Genomic DNA, 16,778 nt, shown 5'->3' with positions numbered 1-16,778 from the left:
CGATGTTTGTGCGTGAAAGTGGATTGAAGAACGTTTCAGTCTACTGTTAGATATATATCCCATTTCGAAGCATTGGTGTTTTTATTTAGTTCCCAGAAATTCGTTCGCTCGACACTCGATAAAAAGTTTTGGTTTTTGGTTTTTGTTTGGAATTCGGTTGTGTTTTTGCCAAGAATACGATGGCCAGTGCTCAAGGGAAAGGCGGAGTGGAGGAGAACCCCAAGCAGGAGCAGAAGCAGCAGGATAAGCCGAAGGAGCAGACCAATGGTGAGAAGGAAAAGGACACCACCAAAGGGCCGGCGGCAGCATGCCCGCGACACAGCCGCCATCCGCTGGAGAACGTGTGGACCCTGTGGTACTTGGAGAACGATCGCAGCAAGCACTGGAAGGACATGCTCACCGAAGTCGCGAAGATCGACAGCGTGGAGACCTTCTGGAGCCTGTACTACACCATCCGGCCGCCATCGGAGCTGAAGGTCGGATGCGACTACTCCATGTTCAAGCTGGGCATCAAGTAGGACAACCATCCTTCATCCTCCACCCCTCATGCTTTTCTTTATCTAAACGACGTTTCTCCCTCTCCCTCCCAAGACCCATGTGGGAGGACGAAGCCAACAGCAAGGGCGGCCGCTGGCTGATCAGCGTCAACAAGAACTCCAAGGCCGAACTGGATCGCCTCTGGCTGGAGATACTCCTCATGATGACGGCGCGCATCTTCGAGAACTCCGAGGAGATCTGCGGGGCAGTGATCAATATTCGATCCAAGAACAATAAGATCTGTAAGTGCCCGAACTGGGATTCATATCCAGACACAGAACACCCCCTAATGCCCGCTGCCGCTACTCCTTTAGCCGTTTGGACTGCCAACGGGAGCAACGAAGCAGCCATTCTGGAGATTGGCCAGAAGCTGAAGCTGTTCCTCCGCCTGCAGTCGAACAATCTGCAGTACCAGCTGCACTCGGACGCCATGTGCAAGTCCAATTCGAGCGTCAAGTCGATCTACACCGTCTAAGAGAAGACGACACTCAGATATATCTTTCGATGTAAGGGCCAAAATTGTTAGCGAGACTTAAGTATTACAAATTAAACGAAGAAATGCCAGACAATTGTTTAAAATTAATCTTGTTTAATTATGAAAATTAATATTTTTTTGTAAAATTTACTCAGTAAACATTCACAGCGTGTTGCAGTGTGTGTTGCAGTGTGTCGTGTGGCAATCAAAGCCGACCGATCGGTCGATCAATGGATGGGAAATCGGATCTCGATCTCCAGACACTACTCTACGATTGTGTGGTGACACGGACACGATTACGGGTTACGGGTTACGGGTTTACATATACGCAACTCTCTCTTTCTCGACAGAGAGAGAGGGAGGGATAACTATTTACAGTTGGATCATACAATCGGTCATAATCATAATCATATTCGATATTCGATATTCGATGGTCGATATTCGATGGTCGATGGTGTGCGGCGGCAAACGCTTCAACATTTGCCATCTGCTGCTCATCGACAAGCGACAAACTTAACGATACATTTGTTCTACGATCTAAACAATTAATACGAAAAAAAAAAATGTTTAAAAAATACAATTAATTTCTGGTTCTGTTTCTGTTTCTGATGTGTTCTGTGTTGTTGTCTGTGAGATTACGAATTCGAAGATGCCTCGAGTTGTGCGGCATGGAATTGGGAGGGATATTGGGAGGCGATCCGAATCGATCCCGACTCTAAATGCGACCCACGCTGACGCCCACGCCGGCCTTGCTCTTGCGCGTGGGCTGCACAGACATTGGGGGCACCACCAGCGTTTCCGACTGCGTCGATGGGGAGCTGCTTCTCATGCTGGAGCAATCGTCTTCGTCGGCCACTTCCTGTGAATGCAAGATCGACACAAAGGGAATGAGAACACCCTTAGCGGTGGAGGGGGGGGATCGATCGATCGCTTTGCTTACGTTAATATTTCTGCAGCTGTTTGCTGCCAAACGCATCTGGGCCAGCTGGGAGGAGGGCGTCAAGGAGTTTGTGCTGCCAAAGGGCGAGGTCATCATGGTGGAAACGGCTCGTTTCAGCTTGTTTGGGGTCTTGTTGAAGGAGAAGGCGCGACCCACCTAAAACAACAAACAGGCAGAGAGAGAGAGAGCGCATCAGTAGGTGTATATCCAGAGAGAGAGGGGGGGGAAAACCCACCTTCAGGCGCGTCTTGGCTGCCAGCTTGAAGGCCTTGCTCAGCGTGCTGACATTCACATCGCTGATGTCCACGTCCAGCTCCTGGGAGGAGTGGCAGAGCAGCAGCTTGTCCGCGTCCGTGCGGCACATGTGGGCGGCTATCTGGTTGCAGAGCTTCTTCATGTAGCTGATCTTGTCCGTCTCCTCGTCGTTGATGGTGAACGTGTAGAGCTTCTCCTTCTCGCCGCGCAGCAGCAGGCCGAAGGCGCGCGGGCTGTCCGAGATGTCGATCACGAAGCGGATCGTGTTGAGGGATATCAGCTTGAGGTGCTTGTGCGGCTTCCCGGTGCTCGGGGACTTGACGGTGTTGAAGCCGCGCGAGCGTCGCTTGCACAGCTCGATGGAATCGGAGAAGAGGTACAGCAGGAGGCTGTCCCCCCGCCCGCTCAACGAGTCGGAGAGCTCGTTCACCTCGCACTTGGCGATGAAGCTGCGGTTGGAGCTGACGAGGTGCGCCGGACAACCTTCGATATCGTTGAATATATCGAAGATGGCCATGCGCGACTCGGTGCGACGCTTGTCCTCGTTGATGTGCAGCGTCACCTGCTTGATGGCCTTCAGGGCCTCCTCCAGTCTCTCGTGGTCCGCATTGCTGCTGCCCGTGTGCTTCAGGATGTCCTTGAGCAGCAGACTAATGCTGGGCAGGCGCTGCACGGGCCTGATCATCAGGTCCTGCAGGCTCTGGCGGCCGCACTCGGGCTTCGTCTGGTTGATCTTGAGGAACGCATGGAAGCGGGGGTACTCGCGGTCGCAGTACTGCAGCTGCTCCTTCATCTGCTCGTAAAAGTTCACGTACGGCGGATACGCCTTGATCAGCTCCTCCTGGTGCCCGATGATGATGTCCCCGATGAGGCAGTCCTCCCGCCAGTTGGCATGCAGCTTCCGCAGGTGCTCCAGCATGCTCTGGTGCACCTCGTGGATGGGCAGAAAGTTGCCAAACACCGATTTGATCTCCGACTTGTTCAGCAGCGGATCATTCGTCTCCGCCAGTTCCTCCAGTTTGTTCTTAAAGAGCTGCACAAAGGGCAAACAGCCAAGAGATTAGACCTCGAAGGGGAATATGGATGGGATCTAGGGGGCACCTACATTCAAAATGGTATCCAGTATGCCGACGTAGTTGGATTCTGTGGTGAAAAAGTCCATGAAGTGGTTGAAGCGCATGGATCTCTTCACGGGCGTGCCATCGATGGGCTCCGGCTCGGAGTGCAGCAGCAGCTTGTCGTCGCTGTCCAGCAGTTTGTCCGGACTCGTGGTGCAGTCGAACAGGCTGTTGGAGACGGACAGGAGGCCGGCATCCGACACAGAGGAGCGTCGCTTGCCTGAGCCCAGCGGCGTGCCCTCCAGCTGGATGCGCTGCGACAAACGCTTGCGTTTCCTCTTGTTAAAGCTGACGGGCAGCGAGTCCCGACGGTCCGTGTTCGGGGTATTCGTAATGCTATCCAGATACTGGCCGAGAAAGTGTCAATGATGAGTGAACAAAGTAGGGAACAGTGACAAAGCTAAGGATACTTACGTCTCCGAACAGATAGTCCATCTCGTTGGCATAGCCATTCTGTATGGTATACCAGAACCAGTCTGATTTCAGGATGTGTGTGTTATTGCTCTTGGTGTCGGGCTTCGCGACGGTCGTGTGCTCGTCCACCACCTGAACGGACGATGGAATCGATTTAATTAGTTTCCGAACGATCCATTGATCACAATTTATTCGCGAGGATTGAAAGGGGGAATGCAGACAGAAAAAATGTTTTGTTTTGCTCTGCCTCGAGGCAATTTTTAATTATACGCAAAGTCTCAATCAAGCAGTCAATCTATACACTCGATAGATATAGATATATATAGATGGATGGATGGATGGATGGATAGATGGATAGATGGATGGATGGATGGTTGGGTGGTTGGATGGTTGGGATAGCAGAGCAGCACAGCAGCAGCACAATAAATTTTCTGTTTCTCGAATTGAAAAATGCAAAAAAGGACAAACAAAACATTTTTAGTGCACATTTTTCTGGGGGCAAACAAAAGGAAACTTTGAAACGGCAAATGGAATGGCAGGGCATGGCATGGCGTGTCGGTGGGGCGGGGAGGGGTAAAGGTGCAGAACATAAATGCAAATTGTTTATCCATCGAGAGAGAGAGAGGGCGAGGGAGAGGTAGAGGGTGGAGAAACATTTGTGCAAATATTCGGGTAAATGAAGCAAAAACAATAATAATATTCACCTAAATGGAAACGAAATGAATTTGTTGGGCACCCCGGACCCCGCGTTTCCCATTCCCATTCCATTCTATTATTTATCTACTTTTTTTTGGCTGCTGGTGGTGGCATTTCTTTTTTTTTTAACATTTATTCAAGCTGAACGAGGAATTTCTGTGTCTGTCTGTGGATCTGGATCTGTATCTGTCTCGGTTTTTGTTTGTTTTCTTAAACAAATGGCTACTTGAAGTATTTATTGTGCCGCTCTATTGTGTGATTCTGTGCGCTGGCTATGCAGGTGGAAGTGGAGGAGGAAGTGGGGCTGGAGCTGGAGGTGGAAGTGGAGCTGGAGGTGGAGCTGGAGGAGGAGTAGACACCAAAAGAAACCATAAATAAATTATTTACAGAAACTACAGACACCGCACCAAATTATAGGTTCAGACTTAAGCTACACATTCATTAACCATTAAATAACAATTAACAATTTCTTATTTAGGAGTGGGGTATGGGAGGGGGATGGGTATAGGGTATGGGGATTGGGGGCAACTGAAAAAATGCTCCAAAAAAAGTCAAATAAATGTAATGGAATGGAATGGATTACAAATGGCATAAAACCTTAATATTTATAGGCGATATATAAAAAAACAAAAAAAACACACACACTTGGATCCCTAAGAGGAGTGAGGAGTGATTCCCTGTCCCTAGATATCCTTTGCCGTTTCAAAGACTTGTTCCTCTCATCGAAAGCATATAGATAGAAATATTTGGGAGGAGGAGAACATATAAAATACCATTTGCATGGGCTCGCGTGCCGACCCTTCGGGGGAATCTTCTTCTTTAATATCTTGAACCGCGCTATGCCCAGCAGCAGCAGCAGCAGCATCAGCAGCAGCAGCAGCAGACGACGATGATGATGCGTTGACGACGACTGCAGCAGCACAGAAAGCCATGATCGATGACGATGACGATGTCGCTTTCGATGTCGGTGTGTATGAGGTGTCGTTGGTATCGCAGCTGGGCTTTGCAGTGGGATTGAGGGGGATCTGGGGACTGGGACTGGGACTGGGGGAGGGGGAAGGGGCGTTAGTGAGGGCCAGGGCGGACACGACACCGGAGACGGGGCCGAAGAGGCGCTTGGAGTTCTTCGGCGTGGCAGAGGATCGTTGCTTGGGTGCCTTCGGAGTCTTGAAGCCGCTGTCCATGGGCTGCGGCGGCGCGTAGGAGCACTCGGGAGTGCCTTCACGATCGCGATCGCGTTCCTTTTCGGCGCGTCGAGTGCTGCTTCGTGTGATGCGGCTGCAGATGTTGCGGAGCCCCTTCACGGGCCGCTTGATCGATTCGTTCAGCGAGGCCATCGAGCAGACGGAGTCTTCGGCCACCTCGCTGCCCAGAATGGTGTAGGCATCGACCCCCGCAATCGAGCTGCGCCGCGGCCGCAGCACATTCTTGAGCGGCTCGGCCACGAAGCTCACGGAGCGACGGAGGGTGCGCGAGATGGAGCCGTGGCGGGTCAGCTTGGGCTTCTTGGTGCTCGCCGGCAGGACGTACGAGTCCACCGAAATCAGGGACAGGTTGTCGATGCTGTCGCGCTTTCGCTTGAGATCATTCTCAGTGGCTGGCTCCACCTCCTCGAACAGATCGTCCGTCTCCATGTCACACTCGTCGATGGCCTTCAGGATGGGCGATATGTTGGGCGTGTCGCTCTGAAAGTCCAACGCCATCGCCATTCCCATCGTCGCCTCTTTGGTCTTCATTTCAGGGGAACTACTGATGGGCGTCTTAATGGGCGTGGCCGTGGTGAGGCTGATGCGCGGCTTGCTCGTCTTCGGAGTGCTGGCCTGGACATCCTCAGGGTCCGGCTGCGGCTGCGGCTGCGACTGCGGCTCTTCGTCCTCGTCGGACTCTGGCAGCTGATCGTCGCCAGCATTGTGCAGGACAGGTGCCGTCTCCACGAAGAGACGCTCGTCGAAGAAGATGTCCTCCTCGTCGTCGTCCTCTTTGGCCTGCCGCTCGTTCTCCTTCTCCTCGAGCGCCTGCTCCAGGGCCCGCGCCATGCCTCCTCCGACTCCTCCTGCACTATCGATCTCCGCCTCATCCATGGGTTCGCCTTCGTTTGCCGCCCCGCCTGCTGCCCGCGCGCTGCCTAGCGACGATGTGGGTGTCTGGAGGGAGCGTGGCTCCCCGCCGACGCTTGTTGTGGGGGTGGTGGGTAGTGGTTGTGGATGTGGATGTGGTTGTGGTTGTGGTTGTGGTTGTGGTTGAGGGTTAGTTAGTGAGCCTAAGCCTGTGCTTGTGCTTGTGCTTGGGTTAGTATCAGTGCTAGAGCTAGTGCTTGTAAGTACAGCGCCCGTATTGGGCATCACCTGGAAGACAGACACGTGGAGTTTATGGCTAGTTGATGTTTGTGGCTAAGAGGGGGGCATTCCAAAGGAGAACAAGAGACCCAAATGACACTACGGCATGCATTCTACGTTCTGGGAGGGGGGCGGGAGATGGAGCTACGGGAGGGGGGATGCGTTCGGATTGGATGGATTCACTCACAACATGCGAGCACTCGGGATCGTCCAGGTCGGCACAGACGCCGCCGTTCTCCAGCAGCACGTCGACCATGTGCTGGTGCTCCTCGGCGGGGAAGCCAAAGAAGCAGACCTTCTGGCCCTCGAACGCCTTCAGGCGGTGGTTCTTGGTGAAGCCGTCCTGCGTGGCCTCGAACTGCACGTTGTCGCGTTCCGTCCAGGCAGCGTACACCCAGTCGGGCCGAACGACACTCAAACGGAAGGTCTTGGCGTATCTAACGAGAGACGGACGATTATAGAGTGACAGGGGAATGGAAGCAAGGCCGCTCTACTCACTGGTACTTGGCGCCGCCGCTGTGACTGCAAATCAAATGCGTTGTCTTGGGGTTCATGTCCTTCTTGATGCAGCCGCCCATGGAGTGGATGAGGTGCACCAGTTTCGTCTGCAAAGGGAGGAGGAGGAGGATAATCTAATTGAAGGATCCTCCGGGGAGAGAGAGAGGGAGAGTTCCACTCACCAGCTCATCCTTCTTGCGTATGCCCGTGAAGCAAGTGACGACGCCGCGCATCGCGTAGTTGTAAATGGGCCGCGAGTTGTGGCCCAGCGTCTGCTTCATCTCTGCCGCGTACTTCAAAGCGGACGGGCCCAGAATGCTGCAAAAGATAGACAGAAGCAGATACAGATACAGATGCAGATGCAGATGCAGGGGATCCCGAGAGACAATTAAAATTAAATATTTATGTGGCACACTTTTGAGTTATGCAAGGCAATCTGTTTGTGGCGGCTGCAATGCTTTTATGCCTGCACTGACCTTGCCGCAGCCGTGATTCGATTGCGAATCGGTTGGGTATCGGCTATTACCGATAGCGATAGCGATAGCGGAGATCGATCCCTTTGGCGGCAACCTCTGAGGCGCAACTGAGGCGAGAAATTGATTTCAATTTGTGTGGCGCTGCGATGCGAGAGATACTATTGAACTTTGACTCGGATGGATGCCCATTGCCCCAACGCCCTCTGGCTTTTTCCAGTGTTTATCCGACGGCCAGCCGCAGCCAATCCTCGGCCTCGGCCTCGGCCTCCCTTCTTCGTCCGGCAGAAGCCGGAAGTTTTTATAAACAAATCAATCGGAATGGAACGGAAGTGCAGTTGCAGCCTGCCGCATGCAGCCGCCACTCAAGCATTGTGCCCATTTTTGTTGGCGTACGAGGCGTATGATGCACGATCTGTGATCTGTGATGTGTGATGTGTGATGCGGCGTTTATTTATGATACATTTTTGAAGCATGCTCCTCTGCCCCTTAGAGGAGTAATTTAATTTACGAGTATCCCCCCCCCCCCCCCAATCCCCCTCCCCCATTCCCCCCATCACGGGTGGGCGGAATTGCAAAAACAATTTGCGGTACACCCGAAAATTGAGTAATCCCGTGAGGGTGGGGGGTGGGGGAATTCCTGTTAATTTATTTGTGGAAAATTCGAGGGATACTCTGGAAAGGCAGATGGAAGCATTTGGAGGTTCCACGGGGTTCCGATCTCCCCAGAATTGTTCCACATTCACATGCCTCTAAAGGAAAGGCGTTTCACTTGCAACACACACGCACACACACACACATTTACACTTGATCTTGGACTTTTCTCGTGTTGCACTTCCTGTTGGCTTTCACTCATTTGCCACATATCATCTTACAGATTTACACTTTGCCACACAGCCACAGCATGCCACAGCATTGCCACAGCATTGCCACAGCATTTCCTTACCAACAAAGGAAGATTTCCATATGCACAAATATTTGTCACTGCCAGACGAAAGAATCTGTGTATCTGCGAGATTCTATTCTGTTTTGCTGCTTTCTGTTGTCACTTGTTCTGTTGTATCTTGTATCTTGTATCTGTGATTCAGCCCGGGAATGTGTGTATAGGTCGTGCCTGATTCTGGCCGTATCCGAGCGGAGCAACTAAACAAACACAACTGCTGCGGCGACTGGCACCCGTTGCTGGGTATTGAATGATTGAATAAACGATGGGGACGGGACGATGGAGACAGCAGCCCCACAGCCGCAGCGCCAGAGAGCGAGCGTATGGAAAATGGAAATAGAAAATGCCTTGTCCACCCGCTGCTCCTCCTCCTCCTCCTTGTTGCCACTTAATATGTGAAGCATTCTCACAATGAGAGATAGATCTCTCACACAGAGAGAGAGAGAGAGGTGACAAATCCACAAAGAAAGCTAAAGCCAAGACAGACACAAGTTGGAATCTCCCCCCAGAGAGAGAGAGAGAGAGGGATATTTTTCACAAAATTCCAAAGAACAATTAAATAATTTTCAAAAGTCGACTCAAGGAAAACCCAGGAAAATTCTCTTGTGCTTAGTCAAAGCATAAAAATGCGCATCGCACGCGCCAACAATGGAGCGGCAGAGGGCCTCCTTCGGATCGCAATGGATTGGCCTCCACAATGGCGGAGGGGGTCGAGGGGGCTGGGGGCAGTTCTAGGGGGCAGATTGATGGATGTGGCAAAGGCAAAGGCAAAGGGGCACTCTTGGGGCACATTGTAAAGTGCGCCGATCTTTGGCTGCTGCTCTGCCCCGACACTCCGACAGCCCGACACTCGGAGGGGCACTCGAACTTTGCGAGGGTCAAAACTATAGAACAGTCAATGACATGTCGTTGGCGGACTCGCACTCCTCAGTCGTCCCCATTCCCATTCTGCGTTCTGCCTCAATTAATCTGCCATATACATATATCGAAACTTATAAATTATATTATATATACAAAACGTACAATACGTATTCGTATTCGTATTCGTATTCGCATTCGCATTCGTATTTCATATAAAATGAGTTAATAAAACTGTGCGTACATTTTTCTTGATTTTCTTTGGATTTTCTTTGGGGTTTTTTTTTGTGGTACGGCAGGAATTTCCGTTGCCGCTTTCCACACCATCTCTCCGTACGATTTGACATCGTTCGTTTTGCATTTTTATAGAATCTTGGCGCCAAGAGATTGCTGCAATGCCAGCACCAGGGGCTCCGCTCCTCCGCCGCTGGCCCTCCCAGGAGAAGACCAAATAAAAAATAAATAAATGCCCAACAGCAAAATATAAAAACAAACGACGATTCATTTTCGATTTCTGTAGAAACACGCAAAGTTCTTCATCCGAAAGTGTCATTTATTTATAATTTATAAGATGAATTTGTATTTGTATTTGTTTTCACAAGTAAATGTTTTTATTCGATGCCAAAATAGGCAACGACTTCCCCCATGAATGGATGAATGGATCATCGAAATGGGGGATTTGCCAGCGAATTCCTCAATGATTCAGATACTCAGATGCTATATACACAGAGGGATACTCTGTCTGTCTCTCTTGTGTGTGGCATCATTTTTGGGCGGAGGTTAAGTGGCCGTTAAGTGCTTTTCTGGGTTTTTCGCGCTTTTCCTGGGAATTCCTCATTAAAAACTGTTCGATTCGATTCGATTCGATTTTCCCCTGCCCCTGCCCCGAATCGCTTAATCGTGGAATTGTGCAATGACAATGATCAATAGACAGTTTTCCATTCTCATGACAAAATCAAACAAAAAATATTTGTTTACGAAAATAATTAGCAACTTTCTTGCCAATAAATTATCTGTTCTACGTGGTGTTCTAGTTTTAGTAAACAGAATTTAATTCCAACTGGAAATGTATTTTTCTTCTCTGAATTAGTATCAACAAAAATAAAACTTGTACAACTTTGGGAAGTGCCATAAAAAATACATTCGAATGCGAATGAGAGCATGAGAAACAGAAACATAATTAGCAAAGAGCTGAAAGAAGAAGAATGAAAAAACAGAAGAGCCGAAAACCCGAACAAAGAAAATCAAATGTTGAATATTTGCAATAACAAAACGAACAGAACGGAACGGAATAGAATAGAACGGCGAAACATGAATGAAAATCTATGAAATAAATAATAATTCTTAATGGGGGAACGGTAAACGGGAACGGGGGGAAAGGGGAAAGGGAGGAAAGGGGAACGGCGAACGAGCGCTTCTTCCGCTTCTGCAGAATTCCCTTACGCTTACGGCGTTGCAAAAGTGTTGAGAACATGAAAAGGAAAAACAGACGCCCACCCACCCAACACACCACCTCATCTTCCTGTGCCACCCATATCCATTCCCCTCCCCCTCCCTCTCTATCACCCTGTGTGTACGTACGTACGTACATAACAATTTCCACGCATTTGGTGACCTCCACGAAGCGAAAAATGCTCGTAAATAAATGTTGAACCAGAGCTAAAGAATCACCAAAAGTTATGTTTAATCACTAATGAGCGAGAGAGCATGCCTGCCAGGGGGGAAAGGGTGCAGGGAGAGAGGTATTCCACCATTACTACGCAGCAGGCAAATTAATCAAGCGTGCAAAAAAAGAAGAAAACGAACACAAAACAAGAAGAACAGAAAACGAACCACAAATTTGCGCAAGTTTCAAATTTGACAATTTGTAGCCATAGAAACCACAACACAATTCCCCAAAAGTCGACTATCGGATACGCTACTCGCTCCGCAGCTGCTCCATCGTGCGAGTAAATATGAGCAAGGAAGAGCACCGCATAGAGTTTGTGTAGAGTATGTGCATGCGAGTGTACCGGTAAATGCATCGGAGTGTGGACTGAGTGTGGACTGCTGCTGTGCGTGGCGTATGAAGCGTTGTCAATAATGGGTTCCACAGGAGAGAGAGAGAGGGAGAGGGAGAGAGAGAAGCAGCGGCAGCACGCGTGTGTCTCGATTTCAAATTCAATTTGTTGTCGCCGCCGATGATGGTTATGGAACTCTTTGGCTCTTTCGGGGAACACATGTGACAGATTTGTGTCTAATTTAAGCAGTACTGAGACTCTGACTCGGCCTGGCCTGTGCCTCTTGTTGTTGCTATTCTCGGGGACGGGGCTAATAATAGCCGCCACTGTGGACCAGTGACTAGTACTCACCATTCCTTCTGCTTGTGCAGCGCCTGAAAGTTGTCGCCCTCAAAGTCTCCCATCACGTAGAAGGTCCGCCATTCCTTGTCGTCGGCGGTGTCCAGACCAGAGTCGGATGTTATAACGGGCAGGCCGAAGCTCTCGGCTGCCAGCAGCGTGTCCGCGTCCTGGCCAACGTTGCCCACCAGGCAGATCCGTGTGGGCAGCGTTGTAATGGACATCTCTGTGGAGAGGGAAACGGATCAGAAATGGGAATAAGTGCATGTCGGGCATAAATCAAGCAAATCTATACACCACCAGCCCGGGCACAGGGTCTACGCAATGATACCCTGTAGGTGCTGCCTAGTATCTGTTATCTGTTGCATCCCTCAAATACTGATTCAAAGGTCTAGTTTACACATTTCTTGGTCCATCTCGGAGCAGGTCCTCCCCCTTGGACCTGTCTTGTTTACAGGGTATTGGGAAAAGTTTTTGTTGTGATTTATGGCAAAATTTTGTGGATTTGTTTGTTTATGCAATTGAGTGAGTGCGGGACAGAGACACACAGACAATGAGAGATGAGTGGATGGAGATAGGCAGAGAGGGAGGAAGCAGGCAATTGTGCAAAATAAAACAAACAAAATAGAGATACGAAATAGAGAAGAAACAGAACAGAGCAGAACAGAACAGAACAGCAAAAACCAACACCAATATAATCCACACACACACACACACATATGCACAGGGCAGAGGAAAGCGAAGAGCGGAGGGTGGAACGTAGGTGGAGAATGGCAATGTGGGCTGTGTTTTTGGGACAGAATCCTCAAGCAATGGGCTGTCGATCATTAGGAACGCAACCACAAATTGTGAGCTGTTGACATCAATTTTAATTGTGCCGAAGAACCCGAAGGAGAGGCAGCCCAGAACAGAGAGGGGGTGGGGGTGGGGGCGGGGTGGCGGATGACAACTGCAAGCGGGCAGGGCTTTTAGCTCAGCCACCCACATAGGGACAGGCACGGGCACCCACCCAAGTGCAGAGAAGCAAAGTACAAGAGCACGATGGGGGCTCTAGAAAACGTTTTCAAGTGCAAATCATTTACCCCCAATCGACATGAGCGAGGAAAGTAAAGAGAAAGGGGGTGGGGGAGGGGGCAGGAGGCCGGGGCAGAGGCAGAGCCAGAGACGAGAGAAATGCGGCAGCTTTTGTGGCATTAATTTTATCCAGAATTGTGCAGCTGTAACCGATGCCAATTGTATCTGCATCTGCATCTGCACTTGTATCCGTATCTGTGCACTGGCGAGACATTCGCCACTTGTGCAATTGAGGCAAAGTCCAGGAACTGCAGAAGATCCCCCCAACCAAACCGAACAGGGGGGTGGAGTGGGGTGGGAGTGGCAGTGGCAGGAGGAGTCTCTGCCGCTCTCTCTCTCTCTCTCTTGTGTGGTCGTTCTCCTACGTATCGGCGGAATCTCCATATGGATTATAATTCCAGTAATGCAATGCATGCCCGAAAGCAGCAAACAGATGCACTTGCCACTCACCTAATGGTTGGGGGATGGGTCGCGGAGGGGGGGATTTATGGACTAGGAACATTTCTCAAATACATGGAATGTCTGCAATCCAGACAGAAATAACTTAGGAATGTCCAACCTTGAAGTTTGTACAACTTTAGTCTTGATCGTATTTCATCAGGGGATTCGGAGAATGTTCTGGGAACGCCAGATTCATTGGGAATTCCGAGAGAATAGTGCAACAGGGAGGAGGAGGCCGAGCAGGGGGGCAGGGGGAGGGAACTGTCACAACAATTTAGAACAATTGTTTTACAGGCTTTGATTGCTAATGGTTTTTAAACACAGAAATGATGTTGCTCCCAGAAATGATTAATAACGATCACGAATTCTATGAATTGCAGCCGCGAGTGGTACGGTTTCCGTTTCCCCCGCAAATTTCCATGGAAATAGATCTGCGTTTTGGAGAATGTTTATTTTTTGTTCTCGGCTAAACTCTCAACCTCAACCCTGCTTAAGTGCTGACCCTCATTGATCCCTCCACAGTCCACCCCTGAGCCTGGCAGGGTTACACCCTCGAGCAGTCGTAGATGTACCTGTAAAATCCTCGTACACCTGACAGAGGGCCTCCTGCCGGAGCTTTGTCTGTCTGCTGGGCTCCTGCTCGCCATATGTGAAGTACGAGGCAGCCTGCCGCTGGACCGTGACCAATTTCTTGCTGTTGCTTTTGCTGTTGCCGTATGTGCTGTGGCAGCCGAACGAGAGCCGCGTAACGGGCAAGTGCAACATGTTGCTTCTTCCACAGGTTCCACAGATCCTCAGGGATCAAGCACCGAACTGTAACTAAAGTCGAGGCAGAATCGTGAGACCTGCAGCAAGCTGTTTCGCACAGCCACAGGTGTTCGCGTCCACCAAGGGTCCAAGGGGAAAGGGAACGAAAGGGAAAGGGAAGGCACGGCAATGGAGGAATATCGCATGCAGAAACGGCCCTCACAGGTGGTGGTGCGGCAGCGCAGGATTCTCCCTTGCGATGGGAACCATTTTTCGCCATTTGGGAATTTCTTCGTTCTTCGTTCCGTTCTGCCTGAGCGGATTTCGCTGTTGTTTTCTGATCTCTTTGGCTGCCTGCCAGAAACCTGATGAAAAACTAATTGAGTGGCATTTGAAAAATGAAAAGCCAAGTGAAGACATGAGTGAAGAGGGCGGCGGATTGTGGGCGGCCGGCCTGGTCTGTTCGTAGTCTTTTGTCAAACAGCAGAAAGAGACTCATCAAAGAAAAATCTTGTAATAAAATTACGTGTCCCGAAGAGGAGAAAGCCTTGACGTAGAGGCGAGCAGAGCAGAGAACCTAGAGACAGACGGCAGGCAGGCAGAGCAGACCTTCGAGGCATGTAAAAATGCCATTAACATTGAGGCAGACGACACGAACGACCCCTCTTCTCTGAATATCGGCATGTGCGCCTCTGTCAACATGTGTAATAGGTAGGAAAGGGAGAGAGAGAGAGAGAGTGAGCGGAGGGGTGGAAAATCAAAGGACGAGCAGGCGCAACTGCACTACTCGCACACGCACACGCACTCGACCACAGGAAGAGGATCTCTCTAGCGGCCCTCTACCTGAGGGAAGTAGGACTGGCCAGTGAGCCGCAGAGGAAAGGAATGCTAATGCAGGGAGAAAAAAGCTAAATGTCCAGCACTGATAGCAGGAACTGCCGCTATTCTGTTGTTGTTTCTCCTTTTCCTCCTTTTCTTACGCCAGCCCTGCTTTGGGCGGTACGAAACGGTACGGTACAGTGCCGGCGGTGAGGGGCGCACCGCATTTTGCACACCCAAGAATTCTTCTTATGCGATAAATATTTTCTACACAGAAATAAATTCAGAAAATAAAAAGCTTAAGATTCCCTGACGCGCTGCCATGGGCTGTATTCTTTTTTTTAGTCAGTGGGTATGTACTTGTGCACATATACATACATACGTGTGTGGATGTGTGTTTATTTGCTGCCAGAGACATTTTTTATGAGGATCTTTTGGCCCCGACTGTGGTTTCACCCTCCCCCCCTGACTCCCCTACTCCACACCGTGCCTCTGGCGACATTGAAAATTGAAATATGCGTTTCGTTGTGGGCTGGGTCGAGGTGTGGGGGAGGCCAAGGAGGTGCTGGCTGGCCCTGCCCTGTCTCCCTCTCAGTACTCACCGCATTTCGATTGCTCCTCAATAGTTTCCATTTCGATAAAGACACTCACGCACACGAAAACGGAACACAGTCAAAAACAAACCCAAGGAGTTTTTCGGAATTATCTAGTTTGTGACCGTCAATTTTGTGAACTATTGAAGCCTGGCCCGCTCATGCATGCGTCGTCCATTGCCAGGGCATCGTTTTGTTTAATATCTTTCTTGTCAATTGCTCAATTAAAAAGCGGCGCGCAAAAGAACAAAGTGCGCGTACACACACACACAAATAAAACACACAGGAACAGCCGGCGAACGGGGACACGAACAGAGATGCGGGAAAGGGGTGAGCTCAGCGGCAGCGTCCGTCGCTTTATATTTACTATTAACACACTTGCACCTCGGAATTTGCTCAAATAATTGCAACAACTAAAAGATAAACCATTTAAGCGGCTTGCACTCTGCCAGGGTACGCGCCACGGCTGCGCGTCGAAATTAAAAATCAAAATTCAACGGCCAAGCACGTCCGGTTCGTCTTCGTCTCACTCGCACTTTTGTTTCCCAGCTCCGACTTGTGGGCTGTATATGAATCTTCCGATTACTGAAATAATATGGAGAAACTATCTCGTTTACGTCGCACCCGTGAAAAAAAATAATATTTCCACTTTTCCAGCTGTCTAGACGAAAATTTACAAATTTTGACGAGGAAAATGCTTTGAAAACATCGGAGTTATCGATAGGGTATACGGTCTGACCCTCGGAAATATACCGAAACATACCGACTTACTTTAAAAATATACTGTAAATATACTGACGAGCTCAAGTTCTATGTTACATATTCCTCGTTTTTGATATTCCGACGAATATTACCAGCTAAATAGAACATTTAGCAGTGCCCACATAATTTTAGAACAAAGATGAATCAATTTTCTACTCGATTGATTAGTTTTTAGTCCTTGCTTTTGTTGTATTTTGGCTAAAACATGGTTTGAACAAAATAGTTCAACAAAAAAAATAGTCGCAATGTTGCTGGTATTTGAAGACATGATGCGTGTATAGCCTTTGTACACCCTATTTCGTTAATTTTATATGAAGATCAAACGTAATTAAAAAAGACCTTTTCTCAAATTGATATTCTTTAGACATATTCAAGTACATAATTAGTATCTTGTATATATTTATGTCGATCCTGATACCTACTGAGCCTTGGAAGACAAACGTATTCACAATTCTATAAC

At 49.5% G+C, this 16,778-nt stretch overlaps 2 protein-coding genes across 5 annotated transcripts; one reads left to right on the top strand and one right to left on the bottom strand.

Annotated features, from left to right (window-relative positions):
* The first annotated feature begins 27 nt into the window (after window positions 1-27).
* Window positions 28-1,106, top strand: eIF4E5 (eukaryotic translation initiation factor 4E5). Its single transcript, XM_002135316.3, has 3 exons — window positions 28-514; window positions 592-779; window positions 852-1,106. The coding sequence occupies exons 1-3, from the start codon at window positions 180-182 to the stop codon at window positions 1,010-1,012; spliced, it is 684 nt and encodes a 227-aa protein (XP_002135352.1). The 5' UTR covers window positions 28-179; the 3' UTR covers window positions 1,013-1,106.
* pbl (epithelial cell transforming 2 pebble) lies at window positions 1,107-16,278 on the bottom strand. Of its 4 annotated transcripts, none has more exons than XM_001352484.4 (11): window positions 15,566-16,278; window positions 11,895-12,108; window positions 7,452-7,587; window positions 7,270-7,376; window positions 6,959-7,208; window positions 5,209-6,780; window positions 3,740-3,871; window positions 3,313-3,672; window positions 2,188-3,240; window positions 1,953-2,108; window positions 1,107-1,871 (listed from the first exon to the last, which is right to left on the bottom strand). In XM_001352484.4, the coding sequence occupies exons 1-11, from the start codon at window positions 15,594-15,596 to the stop codon at window positions 1,728-1,730; spliced, it is 4,155 nt and encodes a 1,384-aa protein (XP_001352520.4). In that variant the 5' UTR covers window positions 15,597-16,278; the 3' UTR covers window positions 1,107-1,727. The 4 variants fall into 4 exon arrangements, with proteins under 4 accessions (XP_001352520.4, XP_033237976.1, XP_033237977.1 ...); XM_033382085.1 differs by lacking the exon at window positions 15,566-16,278 and adding an exon at window positions 13,970-14,184; XM_033382086.1 differs by lacking the exons at window positions 5,209-6,780; window positions 15,566-16,278 and adding an exon at window positions 13,970-14,177.
* Window positions 16,279-16,778: the final 500 nt, after the last annotated feature.

The sequence above is a fragment of the Drosophila pseudoobscura genome, chromosome X, assembly GCF_009870125.1.
Source record: "Drosophila pseudoobscura strain MV-25-SWS-2005 chromosome X, UCI_Dpse_MV25, whole genome shotgun sequence".
Taxonomy (NCBI): Eukaryota; Metazoa; Arthropoda; class Insecta; order Diptera; family Drosophilidae; genus Drosophila; species Drosophila pseudoobscura.
Note: the sequence above shows the minus strand (reverse complement) of the source record. Positions and strands in the feature narration are given on the sequence as shown.

Bases quoted from the DNA above. Each gene is read 5' to 3' on its own strand.
- eIF4E5 (XM_002135316.3), top strand. From the start codon at position 180: ATGGCCAGTGCTCAAGGGAAAGGCGGAGTGGAGGAGAACCCCAAGCAG. The intron at 515-591 runs GTAGGACAACCA...CTCCCTCCCAAG, and splicing joins ATGTTCAAGCTGGGCATCAA to ACCCATGTGGGAGGACGAAG. The intron at 780-851 runs GTAAGTGCCCGA...CTACTCCTTTAG, and splicing joins ATCCAAGAACAATAAGATCT to CCGTTTGGACTGCCAACGGG.
- pbl (XM_033382085.1), bottom strand. From the start codon at position 14,162: ATGTTGCACTTGCCCGTTACGCGGCTCTCGTTCGGCTGCCACAGCACA. The intron at 3,872-5,208 runs GTATTTTATATG...TCGTCCGTTCAG, and splicing joins CACGCGAGCCCATGCAAATG to GTGGTGGACGAGCACACGAC. The intron at 3,241-3,312 runs GTAGGTGCCCCC...CCCTTTGTGCAG, and splicing joins TACTGGATACCATTTTGAAT to CTCTTTAAGAACAAACTGGA.